Source organism: Xenopus laevis, chromosome 1S (genome assembly GCF_017654675.1).
Source record: "Xenopus laevis strain J_2021 chromosome 1S, Xenopus_laevis_v10.1, whole genome shotgun sequence".
Lineage (NCBI taxonomy): Eukaryota > Metazoa > Chordata > Amphibia > Anura > Pipidae > Xenopus > Xenopus laevis.
This window is the reverse complement of record NC_054372.1, coordinates 58070578-58096340: the sequence shown is the minus strand read 5'-3', so window position 1 is coordinate 58096340 and position 25763 is coordinate 58070578. Positions and strand designations below refer to the sequence as shown.

General features: G+C 37.5%; 1 protein-coding gene across 2 annotated transcripts in view; it reads right to left on the bottom strand.

The window, feature by feature from the left end:
• The window catches only part of ugt8.S (UDP glycosyltransferase 8 S homeolog), a 37201-nt gene extending 17439 nt beyond the window's left edge, over window positions 1-19762 (bottom strand). The window contains exons 1-2 of one of the 2 annotated variants that reach the window (XM_018243364.2): window positions 19328-19762; window positions 8142-8965 (exon numbers count right to left, since the gene is read on the bottom strand). In XM_018243364.2, coding sequence (XP_018098853.1) covers window positions 8142-8963 — 822 coding nt within the window. In that variant the 5' untranslated portion in view covers window positions 8964-8965; window positions 19328-19762. Of the gene's footprint in view, window positions 1-8141; window positions 8966-9609; window positions 9699-19327 lie in introns of those variants that run through there. The other variant, XM_041579645.1, reaches the window with a different exon arrangement.
• Window positions 19763-25763: the final 6001 nt, after the last annotated feature.

Here is a 25763-nt window from a genome sequence, read left to right as displayed (position 1 = left end):
CTCATTTTTACATTTGTTTTTTATGATTGGTTTTATAGATGGCACTAAAGAGTTTGAAGTCAATATAAAAATGTGACCTTTTACTTTGTTCTTCAACTTTGTACACTGTTTAGAAAATTTTGCAAATCATGCTGCTTTATGTAGCACAATGGAGATGTTTTTTGGGGAATGTCATAAAAGTCACAAAGAGAAAAACAATTTGCATAAATAAGAATAAAAAATCACATATGGAAATGTAATCTTCTTGCTTAAACTGTTATTGCATTGCAAGTTTTAATTGCACAGTTTTAAGAAGTGCTTGATAATCTTTTGAAGCAAACATAACTTTTTCAGTAAGAACTTTTATTAAATTCACTGTTTAGTGGCGCAAACCTTCTTCCACTGTCGGAAGAGACCACTAAACAGTTTCCGGGTTCGCACAGGCTATATTAAATTTGCACAAAGGCATAACTTTTTGCATTGCAAATATGTTTTCTTTTTTTTATTACATTCCCCATTTGTGTTTTAAGCACCACAATGAATAGCCGATTGCTCTTATGTCTGCAGCATATTTTTGATTTGGGAAAGAAACGGATGACGTGTTCCACCACTTTCCCATGAGGGTAGGACTAAATCCGCTCAGACTCTAGTGACTGCAGATTGTGCCATTTTTGACGTTATGCACATGGGATGGTTGATAGATCATTTGTTTATTTGCTCAGAAAACATCATGTGTACCATAGGCCTTAAGCCTCTATAGACTACAGTGTTATAAAAGTTAATGATTTGCAAAGTTCTGCTTTATTAGATAAACATAATCTCACAGAGTAAACAAGACTTTCTAAGAAAGAAACATGAGCTGATTGACACAGACAGATGTTAAATTACACTAATGCAGTTTCCTATGGCAACCAATCAGATCATTGCTTATATTTTCTAACTGTAAATCGAATTGCTAATTTGAGTGCTAAGATCAACTGCACTGCTGCCAATTAGCATTCATATTCGGGTGGGCATAAGCTTTAAGGTTAGCTTCTTTAGCGAGATTGTGGCTCTCAAAGGGGTGGTTCACTTTCCAATTAAATTTTAGTTTATAGAATGGTTCAGCTTTTCAGTTGGACTTTATTATTTATTTTTATCTTTTTTGAATGATTTGTCTCATTCTGACTTTTTTACAGTTTTCAAAACCAATGCTCTGAGGCTACAGTTTTCTTGATATTCCTATTTTTTATTAACATCCTATTCAGTCCATTGCCTATTCATATTCCAGTTTCTCATTCAAATCACTGCCTGTTTGCTAGGGTAAATAAGACCCTAGCAACAAGATAGCTGCTGAAATACCAAACTGGAGAACTGCTAAACAGAAAACTAAATAAATGAAAAACCCTAAACATAACAATGAAGACAATTGTCTCAGAATATCAATATTCTACATCATGCTAAAAGTCCATTTTAATCCAGATTCAGCTACTAACATGCTGGGCCATGGGCATAGTCATTTGAGCCAATGATACTACCATAATAGGGACCTAAAGAGACCTGTCAGGAGAGGACTTTGTGAACATGCCAATGGGATCTTTTGCCGAAAGGCTATTTAAGCCTATTTAAACCTGCCTGAAAGATGTATAGCTTGGGTCTGCGCACAAAAGGGCCCTTATACATAGGATGATATTTTTCCCCTTTTCCAGTGTTGAACTGGGATGCCAGGGGCCTACCAGAAAATCTTAGATTATGGTGCCACTCTCCACATTATTTCTGCTCTTCCTCTACTCACTCAACCTCAACCAATTCTCCAAGTCTCTGTTCTATATTTTCCATAATTTAATATTTTATCTATTTAGCCTTTTTGTTCCCATACAGAAACAGGTAATGACTATGAAATAGGCCAAATGGTTAGAAGCAAGAGGGCCCACTGATAGTTTTCCTGGTATTCCAGTGGGCCAGTACCTTTTCACATTATTTCACACACAAATACTTTTCTAAGTTTGATATTATTATCAAGCACAAGTAAAAGATTTGTTTTCATAACCGTGAAACATAATCAGTACAATGAATGGGGCTTGCGCTGAATGTACTTTCTCCTTATAGTTAAATTAGGAAAAACCTGTTATTTCTTGTACTAAATAGGGTAAAATGTCAAAGTGAAATAACTAAATGTCCTTTACAAAACAAATACAAAATAATATAATAAACTAGACAGCTTTTAAGTCTTCTGGTATGAATTCTAGTTCACAAAGCCAGCGGGTGTATAGGTCAGGCTGATAAGATAGTCTCAAAGTCCAAGTCCTGTATAAATCAATAGACAATGAAAGGATGTGACAGGCTTCTCATATTTATTTACCTTTCAGTTGAAAATTGCCTAGGACTTGAAGGTCATCCTTGTCTGACCAGAAAGAATATGTTACAAAACTTGCTAAGGGTGCCATCCTCGCCTCTCCTATATATTTAAGGGGCATATTTATAAAGGTGTTTAAAAAAAGGTTTTAAAATATAGCAAACATCAGCAATAGTATGTCGTCTAAATTCACACATTTATAAAGCTGTATAATTATTTTATGAGAATATCTGTAGAAATAAGTCAAATCAACTGGACTTGCTGTGTTTTTCCTTGAAGACGTTTCAGCAGTCATCCAACTGGCTTTCTTAATACATAATAACTTGTACATAGGATCTTTCTTCAGTATATATCCTCTGGAATGTTGCTCCAATCAGCATAATCTGTTTATCATAATCCACAATGATGTCATTAAATTAGGTGTTGATTGTATTAGCAAGATTGGAGCTATTGATGTGTTATTAATGTGTTATTAAACCTAAGAGGTGCCAAAACAGCATTGTATGTGGCAGATTATGCTGATTGGAGCAACATTCCAGAGGATATATACCGAAGAAAGATCCTATGTACAAGTTATTATGAATTAAGAAAGCCAGTTGGATGACTGCTGAAACTTATTTCTACAGATATACCATGACCTAGAATGATGAATGAGAAGCTTCACAAAAATTTATGCAAATGCATAAGTAAGGATGAAATTCTGTCCTTAAAGGGATACTGTCATGGGGAAAAAAAATTTTTAAAAAATTAATCAGTTAATAGTGCTGCTCCAGCAGAATTCTGCACTGAAATCCATTTCTCAAAAGAGCAAACAATTTTTTTTTTATTTAATTTTGAAATCTGACATGGGGCTAGACATTTTGTCAATTTCCCAGCTGCCCCAAGGCATGTGACTTGTGCTCTGATAAACTTCAATCACTCTTTACTGCTGTACTGCAAATTGGAGTGATATCACCCCCTCCCTCACCCCCCCCAGCAGCCAAACAAAAGAACAATGGGAAGGTAACCAGATAGCAGCTCCCTAACACAAGATAACAGCTTCTTGGCCCATGTCCCACTGAGACTCCTTCAGTTACATTGAGAAGGGAAAAACAGCAGCTTGCCAGAAAGCATTTCTCTCCTAAAGTGCAGGCACAAGTCACATGACCAGGGGCAGCTGGGAAATTGACAAAATGTCTAGCCCCATGTCAGATTTCAGAATTGAAGATAAAAAAATCTGTTTGCTCTTTTGAGAAATGGATTTCAGTGCAGAATTCTGCTGGAGTAGCACTATTAACTGATGCGTTTTGAAAAAAACACGTTTTCCAATGACAGGATCCCTTTAAAGGGGAAGTAAAGTCTAAAATAGAATTAGCCTAGAAATGCTGTATTTTGTATACTAAACATAAACACGAACTTACTGCACCACAAGCTTAATCAAACAAATGATTTATGCTTTCAAAGTTGGCCACAGGGGGTCACCATCTTGTAACTTTGTTAAACATCTTTGCAAGACCAAGACACATGCATGTGCACATGCTCAGTGTGGCCTGGGCTGCTTAGGGATCATCATAAATTATCAAAACAGCACAATTCAAATATTACAGCAAGACTGATTAATAATCAGAATAGGCAGACTGCACTGGGTCATGTGTTGTAATTTAATCTAATGTGGATTTGATACATTTTGTATTGTTTAAGACAAACTTTCTCCAACTATGTAGAACCAGTGGCTGCAGCAAAATAATCCTCCAAATAGAATTCCAGTTTATCTGTTTAAATCTGGCTCCATGATCTTTGTCCCTGCAGCTGGAGTTGGAAACAGTAGAGGGGATGTAAAGGCAAAAATAAAATCCAATACAAATCTTTACACAGTCGCCGCCTGCTCTACAGGGAAAAAACAAAGCTGCTTGAGTTCTGCATGGCTGGGAAGTTAGGCGGGGCTCCCCCTGCTGTTCATAAGTATGATTGTTTCCCTTCAGAGCAGGGACTGTCAGTAGCAGTAAATGAAGGGAGAATTTCACTGCATACAATCAGGTTTCTTATAAAAATGGTACACATTTTTTTTAATTAAAGTATACTGTAAAATAGGTTCCTTTTTTCATTAAAGAAAGTAAAAATGGGATTATCCTTAAAAAGGCAGGAGACCCATAACTTTTTACAATATCTTATATTACTATTCACCATAGAAGTTTTTTGCCAGCTGAAATTGTCTACATTGGTGCGTTGTGTGACCAGCTCCAATGTTTTATTCCCTTCATTGTGTTTAGCCTCCACATGATCTGGCCCAGATTAGCCCATATTCTCTTTTATATATCACTTTAAAATAGAGTGTACTGTTCTATTCCTTTAATCAAAAGGCGCATAGTTTAATTACTTTCATATTTTTGGTGTTACTGTTCCTTTAAAATAAAGGTGTTTAGGTTGGAAATTTCCCCTACCTGACCCTAACCTTCTTTTTTTCAAGTTTTTATTTTATTGCGTTTCCATGTAACAAAACAAAGCATTACATAGATCATAAAACATAATGATACAGTTAATACAGTGTGAATGGAAATTATACTACAGTGCTGCATGCAAACTGATAGAATTATGTATTTAATAAATGCTTTGACCATTACAGCCAGTACATTTTCTTTAGGCTATATTAGGGATTACTACCAGGGAAAAACTACAGTAGCTAGCCAAATGAAAGCCTCCCGCTATATACAGTATGTTCATTTAGCAAGAGCTGTATTCACTAGCTTTAACCACTGTTACAAGCAGTGCAGGGTTCATCATAACTGTCAGTTTCTTGCAAAGTGAATAGTGTGTTCTGTTTTTCTAAGGAGGGGCAATATTGTCCATTAAACAGTCAGGAGTCAGACTCTCACATACGGAAGGGATGGTTGTTCATTAAGGCATTAAATAACCGTAATCAATAAGCTATTATCTAAGGGCACACCCACACCATATGGCCAGCGTCAGCTCTCCCAAACGTGGGGCATGTTTCTGCTTCTTGCATTGTCAGCTTGAGGCATGTTATATACATTTTTAGATATTAGCTGTAGAATATGGTCTTTTGTGGATATTAGTAAGCTATATATGTGTTTATATATATATATATATATATATATATATATATATATATATATATATATATATATATATATATATTATCTGTTATTGGCCCATTGGAATCATCAACAATGTGTTCTTTATTCTTTTGAAAGGTGGGGGTGGCTATTTGCTAACAGTGTTTAGAAATATAAAATAAATAAGGTTCACTACAGTTCATGTAGCCTTCATAACAATTAATTCCAGCACGAGACTGGGTCTGTTCACAGTCAGTTGGGAGTGGGGGAGCCATTTCCCTATCGAGATTTTTAAACAATTTGTTAGTATACATTAAAAAACAGCAAGGCAAATGAAACTTTAAAATCGCAAAGTCTTTATAATAACTTACTGAAACTCCACTTGCGCTCCTCTTCAGAAATCGATCCATCATGCGGCTCTTGATTTCTCCTCCCTGCCTTAGGAGTTAGCCAAGGAAGAGAAATCGAGCTCCACACAATGGATCGTCGCCATGCTGCCTTTTCTGAAGAGAAGCAGAGTTTTGGTAAGCTATTTCTTCATAAAGGCTTTGCCATTTTAAAGTTTAATGTGTCTTGGTGTTTTTTTTAATGTATACTAACGAATAAACAAAAATTTGATGTTACTGGTCCTTTAATGCAGCTGTGATAACAAATACCGAGTCTCAAGTACTCCAAAATAGCTCACATTCAAGCATGTTACAGCTTCCATTTCATATCCTCATCTTAAAGGGTCAATATATAGTGAATAAAGTACCCCCTCTTGTAAAATATAAGGATATTATAAGTTACCGAGGAGTTTCATGATCATATAAAATGGAACTCCGAGGTAACTTCTAAAATCCTCATATTTTGCAACTGGGGGTACTTTATTTATTATAATACACAAGTTTCAGTGAGTCATGTGACAGAAATGACATCAGAACTCACCATTTATAACTGATGACATCAGAACTCACCAATTATAAGTATATAATTTACAAGATATTCATGGCTTTTGTGTATTATAAACCTAAATACACCTTTGCTAAAAATTAGTACGAATTGTATTCTGTTTAATCCCGGAAAGAAAACATTATTTCTAGTGATGGGCGAATTTATTTGCCAGGCGCGAATTTGCGATGAATTTGTGCCGGTGAATTGTCGCCGGCGTCAAAATATGCATTTTGCTAATTTCACAGGAAATTTGCAAAATTCGTGACAAAGCGAAATGGGACAAATACACCCATCACTAATTATTTCCAATATTTTTACATTATAAAGCACTAATGAAAAATTGTCTTCTTTATTACCAATCCCATCCCCTTCCCACAATAAACATGGTAATTATTTATACAAACTCTGTATACACAAACCCCTAAACTGTAGCCTTGGTTAGGCTAGTTTATTAAACTGCAGGCTGAGAAACAGCCTATCTGCTCAAAACTCTTGGCCAGGGTGCAGACACACACAGTGGATTTCTACACTGAAATGCCCCTACTCTTCCCCCTTTGTTGTGACAGTTTTATTAGTTGGAGTCTATTATGCCGAGCGATTATATGTGCATCTGTCACCAGATGAACTACCTTGCAAGGACCAAACATGGAGTACATTTAGTTCAAGAAATAACAAAAACATAGATTTTGTTATTTATACAATAGGCAAAAATTATGTTTAACACAAGCCCCATTAACTGAATTCCTGTTGAGCAAAGAGGTATACTGCCTTTTAAGATGGCATAACCCAGGTCCTGAGCATTCTGGATAACAGGTCCCGTAATGTAGCAAAAACCTGAACAGAGGATTTGCTGCTGACATGCCTGCAGTTGCTATTATACTGTATATCAGAAACCTATAAGATGAATATTTAACAGCATTCCTATCATATAAAAACATTTACACAGCGTCCATAATGTACTGAGCATAATTTCACATACTACATGTCAGAAAAATGCAAAAGAAAAAATGATTTGCAGAGTTAAAGTAAGGCTGCAATTTTATCATTATTCTCTTTGTTAATGTTTATATTTTTGTTCATGCCCTATAAGGTTCAGCTTCCATTCTGACTTCCTAACTTGCTGGCTGGTATAAATATATATAATTTAAAAAATCTAAACAATTTAGACCTACTGCAAACGGTCTTAAAATATTACTGTTTAATCCATACTAAAAGTTAATTTTAAGGTGAACTACTCCTTTAAATGTTAACAAGCCACGATACCAATAGGAGCTGATGAAATCAGTCAATTTTAAAGGCACATTTATCAAAGGTCAAATTTCGAATTCACGTGAGTTTTTAAAAACTCCCATAAACTTCCATTAATTCGAAATTCGACCAATCAAAATGTATTAAAAAGATAATTCATCAAACTCTGATGAATTAAATCGACCCGAAAACTCGAATCGAAACGAATTCGAGTTTTTTTTCCGAAAAAAAACCTTGAATGTCAGGAAGGCTGCAAACAACTCCAAATTGATCCCTGGACATCTCCCATTGAATTGAACATCAATTCAAGCAAGTTCAAGCAAGCAAGTTTTAGGTGGGAAATAGTTGAATTTTAGTTCTTAAAGGGTATGATAAATCTCAAAAATCGAATTCTAATTTTTTTAAAACTCGAATCAAATTTGAATAACTAGTCAAATTTTACAGTTTTGACCATAAAAAAACATTTGAAAATTCTAATTAGTTCCCCTTCAAAAATAATTAAAACAAGTGAAAACATATTAAAATAATAGTTGTCAGTATTATCTGCTGCAAGATTATTTGAATGCTGTAAAGAAAACAATTCAGAGGCTTACCTCAGGCAAGGGGCTGACTGGTTTAGTCAGAATTCCTCCAACATAGACAACATTCGGAAGTGTAGGTCTAGGAAATTCCAATGCTATATCTGTGCAAAGCATCCACAGAGAAGATCCTTGAACTAATTCATACATGGACCTTGTTGAAAAAATTTTATTTTTCTTCATTATCCTATCATATTTCGGCAGCACTAAAAAATTTACCCCAAATCGGGAAATTAGGTAAACAAATGTATTTTTAATCCTGTCCAGCAGGTTCATGCGGTCTGTTAACATTGTGTTAAATTCAGGAACATATGCTAATGGAGCAGGAGCACCAACTTCAGCAGGATACCAAAGGCCAGTAGAAAAAACAGCATACTTAACATCCAATATATTGGCTATTACAAATCCACACATCTCATTAGGATCAACCAAGAGCAAATCAAATTTTTCTTGCTTCAGGCGCTGCATGAGGCCCTGGTTACCCACCATGACATCACAGTTTATGGAGTAGTGGTCAAGAATATCAAAGAGTTCCAGTGCTGTAAACCTCCCAGAGAAGATATTCATCATTTTGGACTGCAGGAAGTTATCCGATGTGCTGCTGTTAAAAATTCCTGGGTAACGCTGAAATTGATAATGACTGGATTGTGGAATGTCTCTTCCTTCAGAAACAAGCAAAACTGTTTGATGTCCTTGCTCATGCAGTGCTGAGGCAAGGGTTTTAAATATATACAAATGGCTTTCAAACATTATTGGCGGCACAATAAGTATTTTGGCAGCCTCTGTTGCTCCGACAGCAATCCATAGACATAATAAAATGGAGGTAAAATGCTTCATGGCTGAGAAAAAAAAACGATCAGAGAGTTAAGATTTTGATTCTTTTTGGTAGTTGACAGACATAATAAACCCTATTTCATTATAATTGTAAAAGTAAACAATTCTATTGATAACTGCAGAACATTTACATTTGTCTCTTTTTGTTTATACATATGGAAGGGTTACTCCAAAAATGCACAAAGTTCATGTAGTTTAGTGCATAATTAAAGTGATGCTGGCAGATTACTGTAATGACACCAGCCCAGCAGTACATACGCTCACAACCAAGCATGGCAACTTATTTCTGACTTCACGGTAATCCTCATAATGAGATCGGCCAATTTGCGCACGCGTAGTTGGAGAAATTTTCTGTTTTGCACATGCGCCGAAACTCACGAAAATTGCCGAAGCGACGGCCTCATTTCGAAGATTACTAGAGGCTAAAGATGGTGCCTGTGAACTTTGCTGCACAGAGGGGTAAGTAAAGAATTAGGGGCAATTGCCTGGGGGGGTAGCTAGGCTGGGGGGGAGGAGGGAGGGGGTCAAAGTAGGGTAAGGGGGTAGGGTGTTTATTAAGGGTTTGTTTCTCCTTTAACTAAAATACACTTTGCATGTTGCACCAACAAAATCAAGAGGTTTATACCTAAAGAATTGAATGCTAACTTACAGTTGGTGGCAGTGACTTGATTTACACTCCCACTGTGCATGGATTACCAACACAGATGCAAATCAGCACACAATGCAGCTGTTCAGGATATTTTGTGGCCACTGCAATTATATAGGAATTTTGAAAAAATAAATGTGTGTTAAAATGGGGTATTTTGCACCATTTGCTTACAGCTAGTGTTAGTACTTGAAACCTAGCATTTGACAAATCATTACAGTGTACAAACTTTCAACAGAAACATGTCATTTGTGAGCATAATGCACTCCGCTCTGCTTTGTAAATGAGTCCTATTGTGTATTCAGTTGAAGCAGTCTCAGTTCTTATGTTTATCTGAATATCTTAATGAGGATGCCACATGGGCCTTATTTCTGTCCACTGGAATGCAGGATGTCTGGTCATATTTCAGTCTATAAACTTTTTTTCGTCATTTCAAACAAAAAACATTGTTCGCATCCATGGCGCCAAGATCCTCACCAACCTAGTGAGAACTCAATGAGTGTCTTGGTATGTGGGATAGATATTTCTTGGCTGAATTAAAATGTCAAGTCATGAAGTTTGCACTTCCCCCAGTTATTGTCTATTGAGGCTGTTCTTAAAAAAAATCTTTGATTTAATTTAAACAAAAATTCTTATTTATCATGTACAATAACACTGATTTTGTGTGAAATATTAAGAATGAGTGGCATTCCTACTACCCTGCATCATATGGTCCTTTTACAGGACGTGAAAACCTTATTGATATGAGAGGGCTCCAGTGCCACATATGTTTCTTGGTCAATATCACATATGATAAGATTGTATATGATAATGTTAGTAACATAGTAATTCAGATAAAGAAAAATTAACACGTCTATCACACCCACCCTCTTTGTCTAAATTAAACCTGCCTAAATGTTTTTAATCCAGAGGAAGGCAAAACATTTATCTGAATTCCAATTTTCTTCAGAAGGGGAAAAATCCTTCCTAACTAAAATTCCCTGGATCAATTAACAAGATTTCATTTAAGGAACTCTGTGCTTTCTCCCTTGCAAAAAAGCTATATAAACCTTTCATGAAGCTATCTAATATATCTGTTTGTACAGCGTAAAAAAATATTTGCATATTAAGATATAAATTCTTTTTTTCAGCTGATGCCCTTGTGTCTACTAGAAGGACCTATTGGTGAAAAAAGCATCAGATGCATCAGTTTAGTGTATGGTCTTGCATCACTGGAAGGGGCAGAGCAGGCACATGAATATAGTAACATAGTAAGTTAGGTTGAAAAAAGACACACGTCCATCAAGTTCAACCTTTTAACTTTTTTAACCTGCCTAATTGCCAGTTGATCCAGAGGAAGGCAAAAAAAAACCCATCTGAAGCCTCTCCAATTTGCCTCAGAAGGGGAAAAATTCCTTTCTGAAAGGCAATGGCAATCGGAATAATCCCTGGGTCAACTTGTACTATGAGCTATCTCCCATAACCCTGTATTCCTTCACTTGCTAAAAAGCCATCCAGACCCTTCTTAAAGCTATCTAATGTATCAGCCTGTGCAACTGATTCAGGGAGAGAATTCCACATCTTCACAGCTCTCACTGTAAAAAACCCCTTCTAAATATTTAGGTAGAACCTCTTTTCTGCAAATCGGAATGGGTGACCTTGTGTCAGCTGGAAAGACCTACTGGTAAATAAAGCATTAGAGAGGTTATTATACGATCCCCTTATATATTTATACATAGTCATCATGTCACCCCTTAAGCGCCTCTTCTCCAGCGTGAACATCCCCAATTTGGCCAGTCTTTCCTCATAGCTAAGATTTTCAATACCTTTTACCAGCTTAGTTGCCCTTCTCTGTACCCTCTCTAATACAATAATGTCCTGTTTGAGTGATGAAGAACAAAACTGTACTGCATATTCTAGATGGGGCCTTACAAGTGCTCCACAAAGTGGAAGAATGACCGCTTCCTGCCATGAATCAATGCTCCTTTTAATACAACTCAAGACCTTATTTGCCCTTGATGCTGCTGACTGGCATTGCTTGCTACAGCCAAATTTATCATCTACAAAGACTCTAAGGTCCTTTTCCATAATGGATTTGCCTAGGGCAGTCCCATTAAGGGTATAAGTGGCTTGGATATTTTTACATCCCAGGTGCATGACTTTACAGTTATCAACATTGAATCTCATTTGCTACTTAGCTGCCCAGATTACGAGTTTGTCAAGATTCTTTTGCAAGGATGCCACACCCTGGATGGAATTAATTGGGCTGGATAGTTTTGTTTCATCTGCAAACACTGATACATTACTTACAATACCCTCCCTGAGTCATTAATGAACAAGTTAAATAAAAGTGGACCCAGTACCGAGTCCTGAAGGACCCCACTAAGAACCTTACTCCAAGTAGAGAATGTACCATTAACAACCACCCTCTGTACCCGATCCTGTAACCAGTTTCCTATCCATGTGCAAACTACTTCATTAAGCCCAACAGCCCTTAGTTTAGAAAGCACTTATTTGTGGGACACGGTATCAAACACTTTGGCAAAATCCAAATTGATCTACTGCCCCCCACTGTCCAGCATCTTACTTACCTCATCATAAAAAGCCATTAAATTTGTCCGGCATGACCTATCCTTCATAAAGCCATGCTGATTGCTGCTCATAATGCCATTCACTAGGACAAAATTTTGAATGTGATCCCTTAACAAACTTTCAAATAATTTTCCCACCACAGATGTCAAACTTACTGGCCTATAATTGCCAGGCTGAGATCGTAATCCCTTTTTAAATACAGTAGAACCACCATTTTAACCCCTGATTTTAAGTTTTCCCTCACTTTACATTGCTGTTTTGCGGCCCCTATATATTATGCATAATACATTACCCTGATTTTACATTTTCCTGGATTTTACATCATTTTTTTCTGGTCCCCTGAAAAACTTAAAATGGGGGTTCTTTTTGGGGTTAATCTTAGCCTTCGCCGCAATGCACTCTTCATTTCCTTTATTTGCCTTCCGGATTGCTGATTTACAACATTTATTATATTCATTAAATGCAGATTCTGTCCCAACAGACTTGTAGTTTTTAAATGCCTTTCTTCTTTCCTATTAACTTCTTTACTGCTATATTAAGCCACATGAAAAATAAATAAAAGCCAGCAGATGGCTGGAGATGGAATGCTGAAGGTGCTGGTGTTGAGCACTGGGATGGCTGTTGAGAGGGAAGCAGGCAGAATTAGGTCCACCATCCACGTTCAACATGTTAGATAATACTAATATGGTCCACTTACATATATATATATATATATATATATATATATATATATATATATATATATATATATATATTATACAGTATATAGATATAATATCATATATTGGGGCACACGCATGTGCATAATCTCTCTTGTGTGAATATGCATGAAGTAGTATCAGAGTACATGCTTACTGATCTACAACATCATCATGAGCAAGCTAGGACACTCGTCCAGTGCTGGGGCCAAAGCACTCAATAGGGGGCTTTGCTTAGAAGAATACTATTGTTTCCCTCGTCCAGATTTCAGGCTCTGTCAGCCCATACCTCCAGTGATAGATGTTTTTTAGCACTTTTACATTGAGAACAGAAAAATTATTTATGATTTAATTTCAACAATTTCTGATCTTTGTGTTTAGCCAAAACCCAACATTCCACTCTATGTCCTAAGGCAAAAGCCGAAACCCAACATTCCACTCTATGTCCTAAGGCAAAAGCCGAAACCCAACATTCCAGTCTATGTCCTAAGGCAAAAGTTGAAACCCAACATTCCACTCTATGTCCTAAAGCAAAAGATCAGGAATATCTGGTAGCCATTAAGTTTGGTCTCCATTAGTATTAAGTAAAAATACTAAGTAAAATGACAGTGGATTGCATAAGCATGTTTTCAGAATATTGAAACCTAACTCTAACCCAATTCAAGTAAAGGTATGTGATCCATTCTGCTGGAAAATCATTGTGCAAATCCATAAAAAATTAACAAAAAAAAAACAGGATAGTTTTGCCACCAATATAGATTCATACAGCTTAATTAGGATCAATACAAGGTGCTTTTATTGTAGTGGTATTACTACAGAGAAAACGGAAATTACTGAAAAAAAAGAGTTTGCTTAAAATATTCTTTGTCTATGATGGGTCTCTAAATAATAGATTAATAATAATTAACCCACTGCATTTAGGCTAGTAATATGTTTTTTATACAAAAACTATTACAACTGAAGTCAGACAGTATCGTTTTATTTTAGTTTAACCCTACCTTAAAGAAACAGTAACTCCACAAAATGATTGTTTTAGTGTAATGAAAATGTAGTGTACTCATTGTGCTGCACTGGTACAACTGGTGTATTTGCTTTAGAAACACAACTGAAGTTTTTATAAAAAAGCTGCTGTGTAGCCATGGGGGGATAATGTGGCCCGCTCGCACACCCTGGCCTTCGAAGGTAAACGTCTGGTGCATGGTGTTGCAGGGATCGGCACCCTCCCGAGCAATCAGTTTCATAGATTAACTGGCACTCGCAGCTGGTTCAAGCAGGGAGATACGTTGTTATTGCAGTGTTTATTTGCAGAAATGCAACGTTTCAGGGTTATATCCCTTTGTCAAGCATGGGGGGAGCCATTCAAAGCTAAAAAAGAAAAAACGGCACAGGATACACAGCAGATAAAAGATAAGCTCTATAGTATACAATGGGGTGAATGGCTGCCCCCATAGCTACAAAGCAGTTTGTTTATATAAACTATAGTAGTGTTTTTGTAGTAAACACACCAGTTTTACCATTGCAGAAAAACACTACATTATACAGGTATGAAGCCTGTTATCCAGAATGCTCAGGAATTGGAGCTTTCCAGATAATAGCTCTTAACCATAATGTGGATCTTTATACCTTAAGTCCACTAGAAAATCATATAAACAAATAAACTAAAAAGACTGGCTCTGCTTCTAATAAGGATTAATTATATCTTAGTTTGGATCAAGTACAAGGTACTGTTTTATTATTACAGAGTGTTTTTTTTTTATTATTATTTCAAAATTCAGAGCTTTCCAGATAACGGATTTATGGATAATGGATCCCATACCTGTATTGTCATTCTGTTAAAACACTTTCATTTTTAATCCTTTAATTCACAAAACTATCTCTATTAGGTATCTCATCTACAAAAATAACCTTTACTTGTCTCCGAGTGAATGCATAACTGACATGCTGTCAATCCTGATCACTAAACAAACAGGGAGTATATTCTTATATTTAACTAGTTTTTAAATATATTTGTGTAGACATCTGTTGACTTTATTTTGAATATAGCCCAACTCCAAGCCTCAGGGGCCATAAGGACAGGAGTCAGTTAAAATGGTGGCTTCACACTGACTACGTTTTCAATCATGAATTGATAGTTCTACTAATACCCTGGTCATGAGAATTAGAATATGCTTACATTGGTAACACCTACTACATTTTCCTTGTGCACTGCAGATCATTATGTAACCCCCTAAGGAAAATAAAAGGGTTTGACCCCTGCCTGCTTTGACTTCACAAAAATATGAAAAGCAAAGCTGATATATCCTTATGCTTCCCACATATGCACATTGCACTGTGCTTTTTTTACAACTTAGTTCTCTTCAGAGTCCTATTTTATTCCCTTTATGATTTTTTTTCCCAAATATAAAAGATGGGAAGCAATTGAAAACAACAGAACTGAAAAAAAGTGTTTGGAAGGTGAACAACCTCCTTTAAGAAATATGATTGTGTTGCAACATTGCAACAGTTCTTGATGTGAATATCATGTAGCAATTTTATTTGTTTTACAACATTACTTATTAATGATGGTCTCTTTTAAAAAGTCCAGGTAGAACTTGCATATTTTTAACTACCCTGGTTGTTTCTGAGGAGGTCATACAGTTCACTTATTTTGAACCAAGAATCTTTACAAGGTGAAAGAACTGTTTACTTTAATGCAGCAAAACTGCTGGAGCCAGACATTAAAGGGGTTGTTTTTAAATTAACTTTTCGTATGACGTAGAGAGTGGTATTCTGAGACAATTTGCAATTGGTTTTCATTTTTTATTATTTGTGGATTTTGAGTTATGTCCTTTTTTATTCAGCAGCTCTCCAGTTTGCAGTTTCAGCAGTCTGGTTGCTAGGGTTCAATGATTTGAATAAGACACTGTAATATTCATAGGAGAAGGTCTGAACAAAAAGTTAAGCACTAAAAAGTATCAATAACAATACAATTGTAGCCTTACACAGCTTTTGTTTTTAGATGGGGTCTGTGACCCCCATTTGAAAGTTGGAAAGAATCAGAAAAAGAAGGCAAACAATTCAAAAACGATCAAAACTAAATAATGAAGACCAATTGAAAAGTTGCTTAGAATTGTCTATTATATAACATACTAAAAGTTAACTTGAAGGCAAACCACCCCTTAAAAGTTAGCGTCTGTGGGGACAGCTACATGCTTATCCAAAGAAAAGTGATATCCCTGTCACTCACTTATTAGGCTTATTAGAGATCACACGGAATGTTAGCTCCATCGCTCTCTGCCTGTGTTTTTTCTGCAGGCTGAGAGGAGCGGATCTGCTCCCTTCCCCAAATCAGTTTATGTGCACTGAAAAGTACTGCTTGAGTGGTGGTACACAGAGTGAAGCATGGAAAAATGTGAAAGCAGGCATTTTCAGGTCAACCTGAATACCTGCACTCAAAAGGACACTGTACTTTTTAGTGCAGATAAACAGAAAATTCGCTCCATTCCCCAGGTCTCTGAGCCTGCACAAAAAGGAGAGCAGCAGAGTGAACACTGAGGGGGTTATTTATTAAAGTCTGAATGCCAAAAACTCAAAAAAATTGCGTTTTTATCACTATAAAATCTGAATTGGTTGTATATGCCAATGGGAGAAGTCCCGAAGATATCCTGATTTTTGTGCAAAAAAGATTGTCATTTTCGGGAAAAATTTAGAAAATCCTAAAAATTTGTACGATTCAATTTTTTGGACAGTTTTCACGATTATTCGAGTTTTTTCCCGAATTGGAATTTTTCTGCAAAATGACTTGATAAATAAGGGGGAAAAACCCGTGCGGATTTGGTTGTAGTAGTTTTCAGAAAATAATGAGATACAATTTGACTTTGATAAATGGGCCTCCCCGTGTTCCCTCAACCTTACTGGAAAAAAGCCTTGGCTTGTCTTGATTCCCATCATACCATGGACCACAAGAGCCACAATACACAAATCCATGTTTCAAACACACAGGCAATCACAAGAAATTAGATGTAATGTTTTTTGCAGAGGTGGGGGGATGGGGTCCGGGTCGCGGTGCTTTGTGTTGTTACAAGCATGTGCAGTGTTTCATGATGTCACTTCCGCCAATGTCACGTGCATGCACTAGACCAGAATACATCCCTGCTAATAAGTAGGTCAATGTACAGTATATGCTATTTCAGAACTAAAATACCTTAACTGCAATTTCACCTTCCTATTTTCCAATATATTTTGGCAAATTCTGCAGTTTTCGTAGAAATTTTGCCCATACATTGTAGATCTAGCCTCTCAACCCAAGGCTAAATAAACTGATCTCAGGCCAATCTGGCCACACTTCTCCTTCTGGTAAGCCAAATAGCTTCCTGCGCCAACATGCAGCTTCACATGTCTCCACATTTACAGCTACCATAGTCATGATAAATAATCTATGGGGCTGAAACCTTTAACTTCTGACATTTAGATGGTTATTTATCAAAATCAAAATTTTTAAAATAGAAAAAGTCAGAACAAACTAGAATCCACAATTTGCCCTTATTTATCTATTAAAAAAAACTCGAAAGAAATTGGATCTGGAAAAACCGTGACTTTTTTTGAGTTGTTGCATGAAAACCCCCAACTTTGATGCCCAATAACCATGAAAAATGTGAGTTTTCGCAGAAAAACCAGCATCAAACCCTGAAAACTCTGAACAGGGTTAAAACATCTTCAGATGGTTAAGGGGACATCTGCCATTGACTTTTACATGAATTTTGCCATTTTTAGATGGATTCGGACTTGGAACAGCTTTGGGGCATAATAAGTCACAAAAAAATCTCATCTTCTTTTACTGCGACGCCACTAAAGAATCGCTCGTCAATAAATAACCCCCCAAATGTTACTTTAAGGAATTTGAGTTTGATCTTTCTGGCCAACATGTCACTGTAATGCTGATTTCAGAAATTAAAGTAGAAAACTGACCAGTCCATCACCAGCATCCTTTGTCACAGAGGTAAGTTTTAAAAAAATAAGTCATGCAGGTTTATAAGAGTGTCAGACAACACTTATGATTGATTGAGGTTTCAAATGGGTGTCGCTGACTCCCTTCTAAAAAACAAATGCCCTGTAAGGCTACAAATGTTTTGTTATTGTTACTTTTTTTACTGATCCTACTAGTTAGGCCCTCTCCTATTCATATTCCAGTCTTATTAAAATCAACGCATGGTTGCTAGGGTACTTTGGACCCTAGTTAGCAGATTGCTTAAAATGCAAATTGAAGAGCTGCTGAATAAAATGCTAAATAACTCAAAAACCTTCAATAATAAAAAATGAAAACCAATTGCAAATTGTCTCAGAATATCACTCTCTATATCATACTTAAAGTTATATAAAAGGTGAACAACCCCTTTAATAATAAAATTGATAGATAATTTACATATTCTTCCAACTCACATAATGTGTGCAGAATTAGAGACATTTTTTTGAGTGAACCAACTAAAAATGTGCTTTGTTGAAAATGTGTTCTGCCTGTTCTTATTTTCTTTATTTTTTATTATGCATAATAATGGGTCATTGTTTTCATACTTCCTCCCCTTGTAACCCAATATAAAGGGACTCTTCTTTCACCTAAAGCTGGCCATAGACGCTGATTCGTACGCTGATTGTCTGATTCGTATGATTTCAGGCCGTGTGTGGAGTGTCCCGACATTTTTCGTGCCATGGCGATCGTCGTTTCTGTCGGCTGCCGAGAATATCTCTGCATGGATTGCCGATCTGACAATATCATTGGGAGACTGTCACCAGCTTTTGTTGGACCTATCCTTCGTACCATTGCTGTCAGGGGCAGAACATTGTCTGATCTGTTCTTTTACTACTTTATTACATTGTCTGATCTGTTCTTTTACTACTTTATTTGATATGAAAGGTTAGTAGCAGGTCGGGAGATGGCACCGAACGATCGTTCGTCCGATGTGAAGGTAAATCTACACGTCTATGGCCACCTTAATTTTGATGCCTGTGTCTCTATCTTACAGATAAGAAGAAATCAGTATACAGGTTTGTTTGATGATCCTCTGACAAAACAGTGCCAGTCGAAAAGCCTAATGTCTAATTCAGAAAAAAATCATCAACTACAGACCTAGATCTCTGGTACATTACAGTCACATATATATATATGCAACCACTGCTTCCATACTGCATTTCAAAAAAATAAATAAATGTAGATTACAGTGTCCTAAATTGTGACTTAAATATTGCTAAAACCAGATATTTGTCAGTATAAATATCAACACTGATTCTGCAGTCATGTTAGCTATTTATTATAACAAAACGACTTTTGTTGTGAAAACATACAGTGTGGAGTACAGCATTCCAGGGCACTCCAAGCACTATTCAATTTTGTAATTCCTCAAGCCTTTTAGTGAAAGGTAATGAAGTGTAAGTATGGGCATATTGTACATACTTATTTATTTGCTTGCATTGCTCACCTTGATTCCTGTGTGCCTGGGATGTCAGTTTACACAAAAGGAGTGTGAATGTTTCCCAATGAGAAGGACAGAAATTAGGAACAAGTACTCAGAGAATACATGGAAGACTTCTGGTCACAGGTCCGTGCAAAGCCAGCTCCACTCTTGCACTTTTTGTCAGGCGGCAGGGCAAGGGGCTGCTCTTGTACACTGTACTTCCCGAATTTATTCTCCCATAAGAGAGCAGCAGGTGCAGCAAGGAATCCTCCTGTTTCTGTGACTTTTTGTTGAGTGGGTTAATAAATCCCCTTCTTTACCTGACTCTCTCGTGTGCTCTTTGAATAGATGCAATAATAACCCTGCCTCTCTCTCCCTGTATGTATCCTGACTCCCTTGCTCCTGGCTGTCACACCAGAAGGTGTCAGTTTCAGTGTCCTTTTTAACTTTAGCCCATTCTCCAGCTCTGACTCCACCCCCTCCATTGCTGAGCTTCACAGTCATATCATTGATTCCCCAGAGGCATTCATAATTAGTGGCTTTGTTGCTCATTGGGAAGCAGTTTCTCCTTCTGGGCGAACAACAACCCGTTAGTTTTCAGCCTTGTTGTAAAACCCAATCTGAGGGCTAACTGTTGTAGGGGATGCTGGGACAACTAAGGGGTCTATGTTGGTCTTTCCTTGTTCAAAACTTTAAAGCAATTGATGAGGTGTGTGTGTTTATAATAATTATTTTATGTAGTTTAGAATGCAATTATAAAAAGATTACGCTTTTTGCCTATAACTGTGATATTGCTTTTAAATTAATGCATGGTTGCTAGGGTAATTTGGACCCTAGTTACCAGATTGGTTAAGATGTAAATTGAAGAACTGCTGAATAAAAAGCTAAATAACTCTGAAACCTTCAATAATAAAACATGAAAACCAATTGCAAATTGTCTCAGAATATCACGCTCTACACCAGTGATCCCCAACCAGTAGCTTGTGAGCAACATGTTGCTCTCCAACCACTTGGATGTTGCTCCCAGTGTCCTCAAATCAGGTGCTTATTTTTAAATTCCAGGATTGGAAGCAAGTTTTAATTGCATAAAAACTAAGTATAGTGCCAAATAGAGTCTCCTGTAGGCTGCCTGCCAGTTCACATAGAGGCTACCAAATAGCCAATAGTAGCCCTTATTTGGCACCCCAAGGGACTTGTGTTGCTTGTGTTGCTCCCCAACTCTTTTTACATTTGAATGTGGCTCACAGGTAAAAAAGGTTGGGGACCCCTGCTCTACATCATATTAAAAGTTATCTCAAAGGTGAACAACCCCTTTAAAAGCAGTTTAGCAGCTCCTGCGTGTGTAGATAAATAACTCTGTCTGTGCAAAAATATTTTTTTTATGCCCAAATGATATTCTAAAACATTTCTCGAAAAAATGGGAAGTATGTTTTTGCTTTTTCTCTATAATGTAGAAGGCGATAGAGTTAATAAAAATAAAAGTATTTTCCTTGAAACCATTTTCAGTGGCAGAGCCTCTAGCTAGCCTTTAGGAAAGAAGTCCCCAACTTTTTTTTTTTTTACCCGTGAGCAACATTCGGATGTAAAAAGGGTCAGCCGATCGAGATCTGTCAGATTTTTTCTCGGCCAGATATCGATCAGGAACGCCCGTTGGATGGCCCCACACATGGGCCTATAAGCTGACTGTTGGCAGCTTTTATCGGCCCGTGTATGGGGGCCTTAAAGTTATAAAGATCCAAATTACGGAAAGATCCATTATCTAGAAAGCCCCAGGTCCTGTGCATTCTGGGTAACAGGTTCCACACCTGTACATTATTCTTATTATACAGTGTTCTTATTGTTATTTACCTAACTGCTGTCACAGTTACCTCCTTGGTAGGCCATTTTCGTAGCCTCTGGATCCTTAGAGCAATATTACACATGTCCGTTCAAGATACCTTAATATGTGTAGATCTATGAACTTAGAAGGTAGGACAGAAACAGCCCAAATTACCTCTCGTTCCCTGCTATGGCAAACTTAAAGTTTTGTTGCCAGTTGGAAACTCATGCTTCGAAAGCAAACATTTGGATGGCTAAGGATTGCACAAGTAATTTCAATAGAATTCAGCAAGTCAAAGAGGCTGATTTTGGACAATGTTGTGCCACTTTTGTGAACTACTAAAAAACATGGAGAATAAAATGTCCAGCCATTATTCCAATAGAAAGGGCTACAGTATTATCAGGAACACAGCAGCCTCCATTCCTACCTACTGAAGGCAGAACTGGTTATTGCTGGTGTCATATGCACACAAGCAGTGATAAAAATAATAAACTTGTCAGTTATACAAACAATCCTATTTCTGAGAAGAGAAGTCGTCAATTCAAACACTGTTATCTTTTAGTCAAGATAGAAGCCTTCAGTTCAGCATTATAGTAAAACTGCTTTTTTGGTCAAAGGTCACATGCATTGCACTTAACGGCTTGTGTTTTAAATACATTTTCATGGCAATGGTACGGATAAAAACTAATATCAGATAATCTAAATAAAATTCAAACTCATCTGCTTTTAAGTTGGTGAGCCTGGATACTAATTATTTTTGGGTTTTTTGCTGGTGATTAGTGATGGGCGAATTTGCGACGTTTCGCTTCGCTGGAAATTGTGCGAATTTTGCGAAACGGCGCCGGTGTCTCGTTTTTGACGCCGGCGCCCGTTTTTTTTACGGCGGCGGCCGTTTTTGACGCTGGCGTCCGTTTTTTTTCAACGCGGCAAAATTTTTTTTGACGCAGGCGAATTTTTTTGGCCAAATTTTCGCAGGCGTTTCGCAAATGTATTCGCTGGCCGCGAATTCGCGCCTAGCGAATAAATTCGCCCATCACTACTGGTGATGTTAAAATCCAAGCTTCTGTAGTTCATGTAAGTCATCACTGCAAAATATGTCATAAGTTGCAAGTAAGGGCCATATTGTACGGCGGATATGGAACACAGCAGCCATTTTGCATATTGAATTCCAAGTTTTAGAAGGCACCATGGCACAATGAATTCAAATGCTAAAAAAAACACAACATTTATATTTTAAAGTAACTTAGATGATTGCAGTCCAAAACACAGTGTATTAAAATTCCTTTTTGGAGATTAATGGGAATTTTTTTTACTTTAATAAATTTAAATGTACTAAAGTCTTAAATGGGAGGTTGTTTATGAAAAAATGAGAACGTCTAATATTCGATCGAATACTCCCAACCTGAAAATTCTAATCGAATCGAATTTTCCTCTGAAAATAAACTCGAGCGTCAAGAAGGCAATTAACATATTCAAATGGTTCAACAGACCTCTGCCATCGAACTTGGCATGTTTTAGATTGTGAATATTCTAATTAGAACTGTTTCCATGGTTTCCATGGCTTACATATATAACTTGGTAGGAATTACAGTGCAGCTTCGCAGCATGAAACTAGTTACTAGTGATGTTAATTTGCCAAATAATTCACCAAAGAATCAAATAAGCACCTGGGTGAGTTCTTCACTGCAAACAATATACATCAGTTTGACTTGAAGACAAAGCTAATGCTCAAATAAAGGAGAAATGTATTGGAGCACTAAAAAGATAGTTTTGCGCATAGACATTGCTAGCTGATCAGCCTTTCATTCCAGTGTTCCATTCATTTGCTGCTTTGTTACTCAGAATTGAAACAAACATCAAACAGGGTTTCCCATTAAACAACAGGTATGGGACCTGTTATTCAGAATGCTTGGGACCTGGGGGGTTTCAGATAATGGATCTTTAAAACAAATAGGATTGTTCTACCACTGTTCTGTCCTCACTACGTATCACCCGGGGGTAACTGAGCTTGGAGTCTGTAGATTTTACTGGATAGGCAAGTGGAATAGAGGTCAAACTGTAATACAAGTGCAAAGAAATCTGAAAACGTCTTTGATCCGCGGAGCACTAGACCAGGTCGGAGATTTGAAATATTTCCTTAAAGAGGAAGGAAACCTAGTTGGAGCAAAAACCCACCCCCCCACCCGTGTGTTGCCCACCCTCCCTCCTCCCCCCTGGCCTACCCGTCCCGCTGGGCAAATGCCCCTAACTTGTTACTTACCCTTCTGCGCAGGTCCAGTCCAGGGAGTTCACAGACGACATCTTCTTCCACGCAATCTTCTTCCTGCTTTGAACGGCGTTTTGGCGCATGCGCAGTAGGAGCATTTCACCGGTACGGATCTACTGCGCATGCGCCAAAAGTCACGAAGTACTTTTGGTGCATGCGCAGTAGATCGTACCGGCGAGATGCTCCTACTACGCATGCTTTGGTCAAAGCAGGAAGAAGATCGCTTGGAAGAAGATGTCGTCTGTGAACTCCCTGGACTGGACCTGCACAGAAGGGTAACAAGTTAGGGGCAATTGCCCAGCGGGACGGGTAGGCCAGGGGGGAGGAGGGAGGGTGGGCAATACACGGGAGGGGGGGAGGGTTTTTGCGCCAACTAGGTTTCCTTCCCCTTTAAAGCATGGACTGTGTTGTTGCACTGTTGGTGGATTTTTATGTATGTCATTTAATCTTCAATAAATGGAAATATTTCAAATCTCAGATACATTTTGCTACACTCTATCCGGAGGCGTGTCGGCGTTGTTAGCACAGCCTGCTTTTTGGTCGGTGCCGGACTCAGGAGTTTGGGTGAGTGCTCTCCTATTGTGCTACTAAGTGAAAAGAAATGCAATGAATACAAGGAATGATACTGTAGAGAAACGTATGCAGGTATATAACTATAACATGAACTTATGTTCAGGAATATGTATACAGAAATGTCTCTGGGGGTGCTGGCAGTTGTGGAGGTGATTTGGTGCAACTATTTGCTTACCAGCGATGCTACCATGAGGAGGATGAGAAACTACATGCTTCTTCCACAGCATGGACTGTAAAATGGCACTGTGCTGGGTCACATGGTAAGAGTATGGTAGCCTGATTAGACCAAATGCTGTTCTGCCATAAGCCATGTGGCGGTGCAGAATAAACATGAACTGGCCTCCAGCGGAGGCAATGAAATATAACAGCAAGATGACAACTTATGCTGGAGACATGACAACTGCCAATATGGACTATTTTAGTTGGGATCAAGGACAAGGTACTATTGTATTATCATAAACAGGAAATCATTTAATAAAAATTGGATTATTTGCTTAAAATGGAGTCTGTGGGAAATGGGCTTCCCGTAATTCAGAGCTTTCTGAATGTTTCAATTTCATCTGGGAATCGTGTTTATGTGATGTCCATGCTCAACAGATATCAAGTAACCTGTAGGAATGCTGATTTGTAGCTTCCGTGTCTGTTATATAAAGAAAAGGATGCTAAACAATTAAATGGTTTTACTAAAAACCCTTTAAACCCTGTTTACTAAAGGGTGGTCTTTAATATTCTGTTAAATTGTTCAAAAACATGAAGAAAATGCATTAGCTGTTTGACTAAACATTTTCTGATTAAATTTTTGTAATGATTGAACTCGCGCAAGATGTACCACGAATGAGGAATTTCCACAGATTCAGTCACCTAACTACAGAAGAAGACACAGGGTTCTCCAGGGTCTGCTTCCTCAGTGGGTGGGGGGGACTGTGGCTGTCCTGTGGTGCACGCAGAATCATGGGTCATCTGCAATTTTTTTCTGTATCATAGATGACCCGTGGTTTCACATGCGCCTTGGTTCACTCCTGACCAGCAGGTAGGGTGTGGGCATTGGGAAAAAGTCAGTGGTGTACCAAATGCCCAGCAGATCCAGTGACTGAACAGTTTAGTACTAACTCTTGATACAAGGGATGTGAGAGAAGCGAGAACAGTATTTTTTTTATATATACAGGTTATATACAGGGACCTAATATCCAGAATGCTTGGGACCTTTCCGTAATTTGGGTCTTCATACCTTAAGTCTACTAGAAAATCATGTAAACATTAAAAAAATAAACCCAATAGGCTGGTTCTGCTTCCAATAAGGATTCATTATATCTTAGTTTGGATCAAATACAAGGTACTGTTTTATTTTTTACAGAGAAAAGGGAATTTTTTGTAAAAATGATTACAAGTCTATGGTAGACCACCTTTCCGTTATTTGGAGCTTTCTGGATTACGGCAGGTTTGAGATGAAGTATTTTTAATTAAAAGGGTTTAATTAATCATGAAAAAATGTACATTTAAAAAATAGTGTTTTGCCCTTTTAAATGGTGTTTTGCCCTTTGATCAGAAAATACCAACTTTAATAAATAACCCCTAATAATTGGAGATATCACCTCCAGAACAGTTGAGTGAATAAATAGCTTTAAGCAGTTGGACCAGAGTGTAGACATTTTTCTGTTATATCCCCTAATAAAGCCTCTTGTTCTGATGCACCCAGTACGTGTGAGCAGCATTAGATTGGAGGGTGCTCACTCTCCCTTTTGGAAGATGTGGCATGCTTCATAAAAGAATAAAACCGTTCCCTGACCTATCAACTGCTAAGT